The 14,726-nt window shown below is 35.9% G+C and overlaps 1 protein-coding gene across 1 annotated transcript in view; it reads right to left on the bottom strand.

Annotated features, from left to right (window-relative positions):
• The window catches only part of LOC129751017 (band 7 protein AGAP004871-like), a 396,735-nt gene extending 382,984 nt beyond the window's left edge, over positions 1-13,751 (bottom strand). Inside the window, exon 1 of the mRNA XM_055746254.1 lies at positions 12,980-13,751. Within this exon, the coding sequence (XP_055602229.1) occupies positions 12,980-13,319 (340 nt within the window). The 5' untranslated portion in view covers positions 13,320-13,751. The remainder of the gene's footprint in view (positions 1-12,979) is intronic.
• Between the last annotated feature and the right edge of the window lie 975 nt (positions 13,752-14,726).

The raw sequence follows: 14,726 nt of genomic DNA, 5'->3' as shown, positions 1-14,726 counted from the left end.
GACAATTTTGACAATTTTGACAATTTTGACAATTTTGACAATTTTGACAATTTTGACAATTTTGACAATTTTGACAATTTTGACAATTTTGACAATTTTGACAATTTTGACAATTTTGACAATTTTGACAATTTTGACAGTATTAAAAATTTTGACAATTTTGACAATTTTGACAATTTTGACAATTTTGACAATTTTGAAAATTTTGACAATTTTGACAATTTTGGCAATTTTGACAATTTTGACAATTTTGACAATTTTGACAATTTTGACAATTTTGACAATTTTGACAATTTTGACAATTTTGACAATTTTGATAATTTGGACAAATTTGACAATTTTGACAATTTTGACAATTTTGACAATTTTGACAATTTTGACAATTTTGACAATTTTGACAATTTTGGCAATTTTGAAAATTTTGACAATTTTGACAATTTTGACGATTTTGACAATTTTGACAATTTTGACAATTTAGACAATTTTGACAATTTTGACAATTTTGACATTTTTGACAATTTTGACAATTTTGACAATTTTGACAATTTTGACAATTTTGACAATTTTGACAATTTTGACAATTTTGACAATTTTGACAATTTTGACAATTTTGACAATTTTGACAATTTTGACAATTTTGACAATTTTGACAATTTTGACAATTTTGACAATTTTGACAATTTTGACAATTTTGACAATTTTGACAATTTTGACAATTTTGACAATTTTGATAATTTTGGACAATAGCTTCCGTGAACACTCGAGAACACAAAATTAAATATGTAGAATTCGACGTAAGATTATTTGAACATTATTGAAAAATTTACACTTTTTTATTTGAAAATGATTTCAGTTTCTCTTCTTAAACATTCAAGTTTAAGTAATAATACAGCAATAACAAGTTTCACGTTTTCTAAATTCCGCTTGAGTAATGGCCACTCAAAATTGTAATTTTTGGTAAAGTTATTGGCAAATTTCCAATTTGAATTTTTTATACTTTTTATCAATAATAAAATTGTTCTTAAATCGGCTTCCATGCTCAATATAAAACCAGATATCTACCATCTTGTCCACACAAGTTCAAAGTTACGGAAAAGAGCCGACAGAAAGCGAAAAAAATAAAAACTCCAATGGAACTGCTCCAAAATGAGATCTTAGGCGGCAATCTCGCACTATACATCTCTGCTCTGCCGGTTGTAATGCATTGTTCCGGTTCTTCCCTGCTGCTTCCGCTTCCTCCCGTTTCGACTTGTTCCCAGTCAGTTGAGTCGAGAGACACTCATAAACATCCCCAGAGCATTACTGGGGTGTACCAATTTGTGTCACGAAACGGCTGCCGCGCTTCTTGCTCAATGTTAAATGTAGTGAATGGAGGTGGTTTGAGGATGCTCCTAATCTACTTATTCCATGACGCGTTTTACAAACAGCAAAACCATAGTTTATCGCCCGACACACCATTCCTTTTGCAATGTTAGCTGACTGCCTCGGTTATCATACGCTTAGTCCGGAAAGTGGCAAGTCCTTGTGGGTTTAGCCAGGATTACAAGCAAAAGTTCAGAAGCAGCGGTGGCAGTTAATCGCGATGCTCTTCGGTCTTGAGTGGGATGCTGGAGTTGGTGTTGAAGGACATCTTTATTCATAACATTTGACCGTTATTATACTGATGCTTCTGCTGCTGTGTGTATTTATCTCGAGAAGTGGTAACATTTTGGCGACTCGGCGAACCGAAACCGAACTTCTTCCAGCTCCTAAGCACTCCAGAGGGTGTTCTTATGGCTTAGCTTGAACTATGATTAGCAGCGTTTCGTAACGAGTCATAAAATAAAGTTCACCGATACATGGAAGAGTTTTTCTGCGGATCAGAGTCAGAGACATTCCAGCAAACCAACCATGCATCGCTCGCCATTTCGTTACCGGAAGCTCGGCAGTTTTGGCAAACGAAACAGATCTCAACAGTTAAGCAATCAGCATGGAGTCCCCCTTCCTCCATTTTCGATTGTTTTGTAGCAACCATAAACAGCCCATGAAGCGAATTGAAAAAGTCACTTAAAAAGTTTTTAAAACTAATCCAATTAATCCTCCACGCGGTCCGCGCCATATTTTCTTTTTTTTTATTTTGGTTGTCTCGATTGGTTTCTACATACATTCAGGGGTGGCTCCAGAGACTCGTGTCGCAATTTTGCCATCGAGTTTATTTCTTTGTTCGGCCATTCGCGACGACGATACAGCCATTTGGCGAGTGGCGAAAACAAAGCATGGATGAGCGGGAAAAAAATTCAAAAAATAAAACGCGAACCAGAAAACCGGTTGGAAAATCAATTTCCTCGATAGATTTTTATATCTTGCTGCCAAAACGCGGCAAGTCTGCTGCTGCAGTCCAAACACACGCACCACGAGTTTAGCAGTGGCATTTTTTGTTAAAAGGGGGGAGGCGAGAAATCCGCGTTTGTCAGGGTTTAGGTCGATTTCCATGTTGATTGGCTGCGCAACGATTTGTAGCCGATTGAATTTGTTTTGATGCTTCAGATTTGAAATTTATCCTGAAATATCGGTATAAAAAAAATTTAAGAAATCGAGAAAATTAAAATAATATTGATTCGAATTACATTCGAGATTAACTACATCAGTTGATACCTTTTATCAAACAGTAGATACACCCTGTAAGTTGAAGAGTCTATTTTAAAAATTTGTTATTCTGAGGTTTGATCAGTTCGAGGTCTGGTCTTCCACCATAAAATTTGAAACGAGGGTCCAATGGAAATCCGGAAAATCAATATTTTAATTTTGATGCCAAATGACTTGGAAATGCATGAATCGTCGAGATCTAGTGTTAAATATATCGAAACAAATGTTTTGGCAGAAATCGACTTTATGGTACTTATTCAGGAAAGTGACCTATTCTAAGTCATTCGGCATCAAATTTGAAATTTCGGTTTTTTCAGTTTTCCGATTGTTTTGTTGGCTTCTATATCATTAGAATTCAATAATAAAATACTAAATTCCAATTCTTGATTTGAAATTTTGGAAACCTAAGAGTTGTATATTATCTAGATTACCGGCCTTATCGGTGAAAAGTGATGTCCTTTCTAGTAAAAACATTTCAAGTCTTACTTCTATGCGGACAATGAACTCTAATTCATTCTCCATCCTATGATACAGCCGTTTGCCATGAAAAGTAATTCTAGCAAAATTGTCAATGATTCTAAAAATGAACTTCTTCTTCAAAGGTAAAACAGACAGCTCAATTTGTGGGAGGGATTATGAGACACCACAAATAATAAGATAAACAAAACTAGTTTTTAAGCTGTCCAACGTTTAAAGAGAATTCACTGTTGCTGTGAAGAAATTGAACAATATCAGAAATTTTTACTAAAATAAAAGAAAAACCTATGAAATTTTTGGGGGGTTTCAAATCAGGACACATTCGAACAAGATGATCCAAGACCGACATCAGTAAAACTTCGATTCAATACTTTAAATCAATCAATTCAGGTGCGAATTTCATAGCGGCATACTGTATAACCTACTCGTACGAGGTAAGGTACGGTAAGTTACGAGTACTCCTTACATTTTTGTCAGTTTTACGCAAATAAACTACAAGTTGCCAAAATCTAATGTTACCAAAATCGAACGGTTTTTCCTTAATTTTTTTTTATCATTTTTTCATTATTTTTTAGCTATTTTTTGTCAATTTTATTCTTTTGTTAGTATTTGTTTTTAGATTTTATAAATTTTTTATATTTTTGTCATTTTTTGACTGAATTTTTTTTATTTAATTTTTTTTTTCGTTGTTATAATTTATTACCATCAAACGTTAAAACAAATCTATTGTGCTTGTCTAAATAATATGGGTTCTGTTATAGCGAAAAATATAAGATAATATTTGTTTCCTCAAACAGTTCGATTTTCGCAAAACCAGATAAACCAAGGCAAAAAGGTGCAGGAGGTTAAATAAGACAAAAGTAAATAGAATTGAATATAGCAAGACTAACCAGAAAAAAAGATACCAAATATTAAAACAAGATAACAAGACAATCGGAATGAACCATAGTGAAAAAAGAACAAAATGAAATAAGGTAGCCAGATTGCTCGGTTTTATCTGGGTCTGTCCGGATATTCAATGCAAAATTTGACAAAAGTTCGGCCCGGTTCGGTTTCACTGGTTTATTAAAAAAAACTAAGATTTTGCCCTTATTTATTCACTTTATTAGCAAAAAAAAAAAACAATTGTGTTGTAACTTTTTCTATTTATGCATCCACAATAAAACTTGAATTTCAGATTTGTTTTCTTGATTTGTTTTGAGTAAAATTTTCGGATTTTGACCAAATTTGACCGGATTTTCGATCGATATTTTAAATTAAATGCTAAAAATTATATGATAGAAATGGTGAAACAAAATAAAACAAGATAAAAATGAAGTTCTTAATGCTAATATTTCATTTCAATTTTTTACTTGGTTATTTTCATTGACTTTTAATGATGTATTCAATCTCGTTTTAATTTTATAATAGTTTTCAGTTAGTTATCTCAAGCTGTGCTACGTTTTTTTGTTACCTTTTTTCATCTAAATAGTTGCATTAAGTTTAATTTATTTTAGCTACCTAAAGGGTGATACGGTCGAAATTTGGTCAATATCAACTTGTAGTATTTCTTTCAATTTTGCATTTAAAAAACCTGAACACCCCTCATTTTGAAGGTGTGTGTGTGTAGAAATTGTTCCTATTTTGATTTTGGAATTCACTCTTCAGTTGTCAAAATGCCGTCCAAGGAAGAAGAGCAGCGTATCAAAATTTTGCTCGCGCATCGCGAAATTCCGAGCTACTCGCCCGCAAAGCTGGCAAATTAGCTAAAAATTGCCAAATCAACCGTTACAAATGTAATTAAAGTGTTTGGGGAACGTTTGTCGACAGCCAGGAAGTCTGGATCGGGAGGAAATTGAAAACCGGAAGCCGCTGAGACGACAAAGAGAGCTGCCGGTAGTTTCAAGCGAAACCCTAATCTCTCCGCAAATAAGCTGGGTGTATCGTCTACAACCGTGCATCGAGTCAAAAAACGAGCCGGACTATCGACTTACAAGAAGGTAGTGACTCCAAATCGCGATGATAAACAAAATACGACGGCCAAAGCGCGATCCCGGAGGCTGTACATGACGATGCTGACGAAGTTTGACTGCATGGTAATGGACGACGAAACCTACGTCAAAGCCGACTACAAGCAGCTTCCGGGACAGGAGTTTTACGGCAAAAGGAAGGGAAAAGGTAGCAGATATTTTCAAGCACATGAAACTGTCAAAGTTCGCGAAGAAATATCTGGTTTGGCAAGTCATCTGTACCTGTGGCTAGAAAAGCAGCATTTTCATACCTCCCAGGACTGCCAACCAATAAACGTCTGCTGCCTTTCCTGCAGAAACACGGTTGTTTCGTACTGCTTTGGCTGGATTTGGCATTTTGCCATTACGGTAAAAAGAGTCCTTGGTTTCTTTCACCATATATTGTGGTGGTTTCATGCTATTTTTGGTCATTTACAGTGTTTAATGATGAAGCTAAAGCCGCCATATTGGAATTAAAGATGGCGTCAGACAGCGAAATACAACTTATAGCCCTTTCAACTAAAACTTATATTTTGGGGGTTTCATGCAATTTTGAGTGATTTATAGCAATTTCAAAATTAATAGGAAGACGCCACCTTAGCCCTTTCAATCAATACCCATATGGTGAATGTTTCATGAGATTTTCAGTCAGCTTTGAAGAGAAAAGCGGAAGCCGCCTTCTTGGATTAATGTCGGCGTTAAGCAACAATTTTTTCTCTTGCTATCTGGGCACTTTCACTCAAAACTCATATTGAGAGATATTCTTACCACTTCCGGTGGTTTGAAGATTTTCTAAAATTATCATATTTTATTTTATTTATCTAAAAACAACACACATAACTAAACAAAAAAGTGATAAATGGGTATTCAATAATGTGCAATCTAACCTAAGCGTGTCATGTTTTGATATTTTGCTTTATTAGTGTTTTCAAAACTACCTGAAAACAAATAGTCGAAACAAGAATATAACCATTGTTCATGACTAAAATTAAACAGTCATAACACGGTCTGCACCAAAAATGCCATAATGAAACTAAATAAAATTTCTTAATGCTAGGAGGCTTAATTTGTGTTAATTGGGAAGCAATTAGGTAGCTGAAAAATACTGTTTAATATTTTGAGCAGTTTTGTCGAGAAAATACATCACAACTACAACTACAATTCCTCAGCTTTCAAGTTAAAAGCGAAAAGAAGCTCGTACGGCATTATCCAGAAAAAAATAAAAATACACTTTTTATTGAAAATCTATTTGAAGCCCTTGGAGCCAAAGTGGTATAAGTGCATAATAGCTATTTTTGAGAAAATACACTTTTAGTAGTGTACGTAAAAATATGTAAATAATATTCAAAAAATCCGAAAAAAATCACCAAATATAGTTTAAAATTTGAAGAATCGTTTGGTATTATAAATTCAAAATCGACCATTTTTGCACTTATACCCCTCTGGCTCGGTGGCCCTCAATTATAAGCTGACTTGAAATTGCACGACAGGAAAGTGATACAAATTCATATGAGGCCCTCAGAGCCAAAGGGGATTAAGTGACAAAATGATCGATTTCGAGCTCATGATGCCAAACGATTCTACATATTTTAAACTACCCAAGCAACCAAAAGTCTCGTTAAAAAGGTTGAACATAGCTTAATCAGCATAATCAATATGCTGAAGTTCCTTTTATTCAGCCTAAAATTTAAGTTCTTATTGAAACTTTAAAGTTCCATTACAGATTTCAACGGCCTTCTATTCAGCCCACAAGCAAACGTTTAATCAGCAAAAACAAAAAATAATTCTCCTCTCCTCTCCTGGTCATCACCAGCCCATGTGGTGCTGCCAGTTTCTCGGCATCCATCTTTATTCCTCCCATCCCCTCCCTCAATTGATCATACTTAATTCCTTTGTTTTTAATTTTGGTCGATACATCATTCGTCACAAGCGTGCAGCAAGTCAGTAGGTCAGGTCTGCACAGACATGTCACAAAAAAGGCTTTTTGAGGAACTTCTTGGAACTTGAAGTTCACAGAAGGCTATTTGAGTCCTAATTTGTAACTTTTATACTGTGTGGGTGCGATTGACATGTCATAAAAAAGGCTATTTGAAGAACTTTTGGGAACTCAAGTCCATAGAAGGCTATTTGAGGAACCTTTTGTAACTTTCATGTTCACATTCGAGCAAATTTGGTACCAATACCCTTTGAAACCTTTATTCAGCGAAATTCGAAGTTTGGAGGAACGAGTTTAAGTAGATATGAGACTTTTGGTAGCTTGGGTATATTTGATGATATTTTTTAACATACTTTTACATATGAAAGAAAAATACAAATTCTTTGAAAATATATGAAAAATGGTCAAACACAGCAATTTAAACGCGTGTTTTCTCGAAATAAGCTTTTATGCGCTTCCATCTCTTTGGCTTCAAGGGCCTCAAATGTTTTGTGTTCTTTTTTCTATTTGTGAGATAATATTAAATATCTGTACCAACACGTGAAAAGGATCTATCTTCAAAAGTAAACTGTAGCATCCTGAGAATTCAATTTCTTTTCTTTTCAGTTTCGGATCTGCCGTCACACATCTTGCCGAACACAACTCGTTTACACAACATTCCTTCAAAAACTGACGCTGCTCGCGCAATGCTTATTCTTCGTCGTTCAGTTCAGGTAGAAGAACTCTTGCTCTTTTTGCTCTCTCTCAACACTATATGCACACGAAGATTTCATTTGAGACTCTCTCTTTACTTGATCGGAAATGATTGAACGTCCAGTGTGTGCGTGTGTAAAACCAAACCGATTTTACATCCACTATAAAGAGTGCTGAGAGTTATGTTGTGAAGCGTTTCTGCACTGAAACTGATTAACATTTATTTTTTCTCCCATTATTTAATTCGTTCGCCTTATACTCTACATAAACGAAAACCATTTTCAGTGCCTCATGATAGGCCAACATTTACACTACTCAGCGGTAAAACCCTTTTGAGAAAATAACATTCCGTTACATTAAAAACTCAATCTGAGTAAAGGATCTATAAACATTCTAAAACCAGAACCGCTTTCACATTGATATACACCCTTTACTCCGGAACAATTTTACGCTACTATTCCGCAAACAAACTCAAAATAATCAATTTGACTCTTTATTCAACATAAAAGCATGTTGCAAATGAATGCGAGGTTATAGCTAAAGCTAAAAATAAGAAAATAGCAAAGGGTGTATAAACAGGTTAGACAAAATATTACGTGAGCTAGGTTCTATCTACGATAGCGCGTTAGTTTTTCATGAAAATTGAAATTCTTCAATTGAGGATGCTTCTAAAAATCGTTTGTCTTTCATAAAATGCAAAAATTTCAAGTGATTTTTAATTAGCGATTTAAAATAGATTGTATTTTTTTCAAACGCGTTTTTCTCGATTCGTCATATACGGAGATACATCCTTTTCATGTGTTTTTACAGATATGTGCAAATAACCTTCTGTTTTATTTTTCCTTCCTTCCTCATTAGTAATAACGAACATGATGTCAATACCAAAGCTCGAAAAAATCATATTCGTTGACCGCAGTAGGGCATGAATGAGAGAAAGTAAATTTCCTCTCCACGTGCTTCGAAAGACGACGAAATAAGATCATGTTTGCCTAGATGAACTTCATAATGACAGTGAATATGTACCTGTAGAGAATTATATGAGTGGAAATAATCAAAATGAAATAAACAACAAAGCAAATTAAAAATATGCGGAATAGTAGGATTGTAAATATTTTAAATGAAACATACTTGAAATGAATTTATAAAAATGGCAGCACTTATACAATAATGTTTAAAAAGCCCATGCAGCAAACCTGCAACTGACACAAGGAATCGTTTAACGAGGAATAGTGAAGAAAAAGTCAGACATTAACGAAAAGGAGGAAAGCGACCAGTTTACAGACTAGTTTCTTGGAGGAAGGACGGACTTTTGAACGTGCCGAAGGGATTGATTCCTGAGAGAAGGGACGCTGTCCTGAAGTGTAAAATGGAATGAAGAGAAAAAAGGCGAGTGGATCGGAAAGTGGATGGGTCGGTCTCGACAGTACCTACATGTTTTTCTTTGGTAATTCACCCCACATATATTCAATCCACAAAGTCGTGACAGTAAACAAAAAACACAATCCGAGATATTAACCAAACAGTAGCGCTACAAAGTGCTCCATACAAGAGTTCAGAGAATTTGGGAAGCTTTTAGGAACAGGCATATAATTAAAAGGGAATTAACTCCTAATGTTATTTTTTAATAATTATTGGGCAAAATTTTGTCATGAAAAGGTACTTGCAAGACACGCCGACAGAAATACATTCGATTTTTTTACAAAAAAAATTCGTTAAATGTTCAGAAAGCTCTAACATAAGAGCAGACATTCCAGAAGTGCATTTTTCATAAATGAAATACCACTCTTTAATGAATCTATAAAAAATCTAAACCATTTTAAATCTTCTTCCAATACCGAAAACAACTCAAACACTCCATTGATTCCAGAAAAAAACCATCAAATTTGTTACTTTGGTTAACAGAAAACAGGTCCAGTGTTGAGCGTGTAAAAACTGCGCGACTCGGCAGCCCTTGTCAGAAAGTGTGCGCGAGATAGGCCATCACGAACGGGGGAAAAACATAAACAAAAACAAAAACAAGCGGGAGATAGTTGGAAATCTGTAGCGTGTGTAGTACGGTGTAATAAAACTTAAAAGTATTTCCTAATCCTAATAGTACGGATATTTCTTAAAACTAGTAGTACGGGAGTGACTGATTATAATTATTCAAACCTCTAAAAGGTGAAACAGTGAGTACAAAACGAATCCGCTGAAGAAATTGTTTGCTAAATGTAATTAAACACACATAGGTCACGTACGAGGAAATTAACCTACAAACTAGGTTCAGGACGATTTCGATCAGCTTTAATTATAGCCAAACAACTGTATTGTAAATCGTAAGTAGTAAACCTATATTCTAAATTAGTCAGCCTAACAATTATGTTCTTAAAACTAAGGTTCCGGACGGAAATTAAAAAGCGATTGTCATTCGCCGATCCGAACAAGTGTGAGCAAGTGTGAGAGCCCGAGTAGAAGAAAACTAAATGTAAGTTTTCAGCTAACAATTGTTTAGGACTCTAAATTACTAAAATGTGAAATATTTTAGCTTCAAGCTGCTACAATCGAGAAAGGCTGCTTTGAGGATTCTTTTCTTATCCGAACATCCAGTTTTTTCAACCAGGTTTTTTTCCTTGTTAGAATGCTTTCCAAAACAGAACTCTCGTAAATTTAGCTTACAAATATCTCCAACAATTTTTTTTGAATGATTGTTTTTGTTAAAATATTACTTTTTCATTCAATACCATTAAAATACTTAGGTGTGTTTTCAATCGCAAGAAAAACACCAGTTTTTGAATCTCAATTTATCGCTTAATAGCTATCAATATATTTTCAAAAAATATTTGAAACACTAGAAGAAGACCTAAATGTTGATTCTACTTACTTTTTAAGAGATTCCTGAAGTAAAAAGCCGTAGTAAAATGAGTTTTAAATTTATCGAAAATTAACACCCTTTTGTTTACCTTTTTACCTAACTACAAAACGTTAAACATTTACCTGGCATCGCGGATCAAGTCAACTGGATTATACTTAAAATAACTAAATGAATTATAATATTTTAGTTTTGGGTCAACACATAAACTTTGCACGTTATCTTGTCAATTTGGATTGGTGTCCCACGTTTCCCCACAGTTTTTCAAAATTAAAAAAAAATTCTCGGATATTCATATATTTCAAAAATAAACATAAATGCCTAATGATACCTTAAAAATGTAGAAACCTTTCCATTTATTTTTGTATTTTTATCTTTTATAATAAAGAAGTTATGTAGCAAAGCAATAAAGTGGCCCATGATACCCCACTGTCCCCTATATAATTAATCAAGCACCCGCTTATTGCATCGATGGAGAACCTGAAGTTCATAACAAAAATATGCTCATACGCTTATGATCTTATTGTTGTTTCTCGTGGAAAAGGAATTTTTGATGAAACTTCAAGAGGTCACACAAACTCAACCCATTTGTGGGGAATCGTAGGCCACATTTTGTGAGGTATTTTGGGCCACCTATATTTTTATGGTTTTATACACATTCAGAACTTAAAGTACGTACAATTTTCTTAGGCCAAATGAAGAGTTATGAATAATATTTTGTCCATCCTATTTAAGGAATTTTGCCGGAACGTTCGCGAGCCAGGTTTTAGTAATGATTCAATCATACACAACTCTCTTTTTTATTTCCTCATCTGAAATTGCTTTCAAATAACTAAATGAACCAAATGAAATTTACCTTTTGAGTCAACTCATGAACTTTGCACGTCATCTATTCACGCACGCTCCTTTATTTTAACTCAAAATTAAGTATGACCGAGGTTCAAAACATAGTTCGATTCTATGAACTTAAAATTGAGTACCCTTTTTCCTCCTTGCGATGGTTCAAAACGAATTTTGAACTGCTAACTTAAAATTGATCCCTTTTTTTCCTTTGGCGAGGGAGCTAAGCTGAGTTCGACCTTATGAACTAAAAATTGAACTCTCTTTGTTGGAATGAAAACACTAAGCGAGATCACTTCGAATCGGAACGGCAATCAACGAACACGACGCAAAATTTTGTCGTTCCGGAACAATTACCGGAAGACTATGAGGAACTTCATAATGGAATGTCCACCGTGTTAGCGTAAATTCTGTCCGTCATTGTCATCATATGGTGAGCGGCTTAGAATGTCCGGACACTTCCGGATGTTATTTACTTCCCGTGGGAAATAACATCCGGAAGTTTTCTTTGACCGGGAGTGTCAAAACTTTCCACCGCTCTGTAATTGCAATGCAATGTACCGGAACAGCAACCTGCGGGTACAAAAAATTTAACCATCCTTTAATTACCTGAAAATAAACAACCCTCCAAAAAAAAAGGATAAATTTAAGTCCGGCTGACAAACTTAGTATTGAGTATGCCTACCAGAACTTAGTTTTGCGATTGTCCAGTCAAACTCAAAGTTGAGGGCTGCCACTGAAGTGCTGTTTTGAACCGAAGCTACTTAATTTTGAGTTTAAAAAAAAGGAGCGTGCGATTCACCACAATTTTTCAAAATCCAAAAACAATATTATTTTTAAACAGACATAACTCGGGAATAATAATTTATTCAATGATACCTCAAAACTGTAGAATAGCTTTCCATTGATTTTTTTTCTTTTTATCTTTTGTAATAAAGAAGTTATGAAGCGAAGAAGAAAAGTGGCCCATGGTATTCCACACTCCTCTATAAATATAAAAAAATGACTAATTTGATGTCTTATAAGCTAAAAATATTTTCCTTTAATTACGATGGTAATGAAGCACAACTGATTTTTTATTGTCAATTCTACTTGTTGTTCGTTATGAAACTGAATTCAAGAACTCAAAAGAACGATTTTTTTATCTTCAAAAGTACATTTTATTCTACCTAATTTACAAGAATAAAAAGGCATGTGACTTTTGACTATTTGTGCATCCTCTGCTGTTTTTAAATTCAGTAAACTATTTTTGAAAATGCTATTCCAACATTCCAATAAGTCATCATTCATCAAGTAAAAATTCCAGCTGAGCAGTTAAATCTGAAACACTCGTCATGTTTTGCATTGTTTCACATGTCTCGTTTTAATTTAACTTGAAGTCTTCGAACCTCTATAATCTTCTTAGAATCTATTTAAAACAAGAACTGACCAGATACATCGTCGAACTGTCGAATATAATCGAAAAACTGAATTTGAAACTTACAATTCTAGAACTTTAATGGACATTGTTGAAGGTGACGTCCCAAAATCATCACTTTCGACGGTAATCCACCTGAAAAGTCAATCACCTACCTGTTCTCATCCTCAAGGATTCAGCAATGGGGATCGCCAATTGTTGCGGATTGAATTGTTGAAAATTTATTGGCGTTGAAGCCGGTGGAGGTGGAGGCACTTGTTGTTGCTGTTGTTGTTGTTGTTGTTGTTGTTGCTGATGCTGTTGATGTTGGTGTTGATGCGATGCTGACTGTTGTTGTTGCTGTTGCTGCTGTTGTTGTTGTTGAGGACTCTGAACCGATGGCATCACCAGAGAAGCAGGAGCCGTATTGAGTGGTGGAGGCAGAATCGGCCCTAGCTGCTGCATGTATTGTTGAACGTCCGCTATCATATCATCCTGCTGGTTGAGGCTGGTCATTTTTATTTATATTTGGAAATTCCACTCCGCGGAACACTTAATTGTATCACTGTGTTGGATAATACTGATAAACGCAAGAGGAATAATACTTTTTCCCAATCAAGAGCCGGGGATGCGCGTTCAGTGAAGGAACATTAAAAACTCGCAGATCACACGTGGAATCCACAGATTGGCTCCGACTGGCCCATAAATCACTGCGTCCCGATCGTCGATAAACAAAATAAGATGAGCGAGATGAAAAAAAAACACTAAAAACCGAGAACGAACGATCGACCCGAATAACACCAGACCTGACCAGACGACCGAACCAAACCAGGCCAATTCGCAACCGATCCGTCTCGCAAACCGCGTTTAGCCGCGAGGTCCAAGCCGTAGTACTCCGGCCACCGGAATGATCGCTCACTAGACTGGAAAATATTTTGACAACTTCTCGCCACCTCGCGTCGTCGTCGTGCCAAACGTCCAGGAAAGGAAGCCGGACGGCGCGGAATGAAGGGGAACCGAAAAAGGGCAGCGGTGGCAACGGCAACAGGACCGGGAAATTTTCCTCAGCTCATTAGGAGCCGATTTGAGAAATTGCGAAACGGTGGGATAGTGGCTAGTGTTTATTGCAAATCGTTTTGCGCCACCCCTTCGACGACGACGCCGCGACTTCCGCCAATTTTGAGTTAGATTCCCGTGGTTTTTTACCGGCGCTGTTTGCGGAGAAAGTTCTGTTTCTCGCGAAAGCACCTCGACGACGAAGTAACGACGCCGTACGGTAGTGTGTGACTATTATAGAGATTGTATGAACCGTTTTGAGCACGCGTCCGGCTTCTACTGAAGTTGTTTGGATCGCGGGATCCCGCGACGTCGGATGTTTTCGCGCGGACAAGCAAGTAAAAGCAAACGTCCAAGTAAGTAAAGGCGAGCGGACGGCGAACACGATCGATGCTTCCAATCCAACTGACCGGTTGTTTCTCTCCGTTCGACGCGGACCGTTCATCACCACCTTAATGGCCACACCGGGTCCAGAATCTGCAACAGAAGCTGCTGCACACGGTGGAGTTGTATGGTATATTTTTTGGGATTTATGCATGTGAGATTTTTCCTTCAGAATGAGGAAAGTTTGATTGTCTCGAAGGTTTTTGAGCAGGAGATATTGTTCTGATCTCTGAAAGAAAGTTCATAAAAATCCGCAGACGTCCCTTAATCGAAACGGTTCCCAGCCGTTCGATTTTTATCTTCTCTTTGATTGACGAAGCAGCAACCACTTTTTGTGACTCTTAGTTCTGTGTACGTTGATGATTTTTGCAGTAAGATGATAGAAGCAGACACAAAAAAGTTATAAGGGGTTGAGATAAGGTATTTCCATGGAGTTTGAAGGTGCACTGTAGGCTTATCTGCCAGCTCATCAGCTCATAGAAT

This window comes from Uranotaenia lowii, chromosome 3 (genome assembly GCF_029784155.1).
Source record: "Uranotaenia lowii strain MFRU-FL chromosome 3, ASM2978415v1, whole genome shotgun sequence".
Classification (NCBI taxonomy): domain Eukaryota; kingdom Metazoa; phylum Arthropoda; class Insecta; order Diptera; family Culicidae; genus Uranotaenia; species Uranotaenia lowii.
The sequence above is the reverse complement of the archived record's forward strand: the minus strand, read 5'-3'. Positions and strand labels throughout refer to the sequence as shown.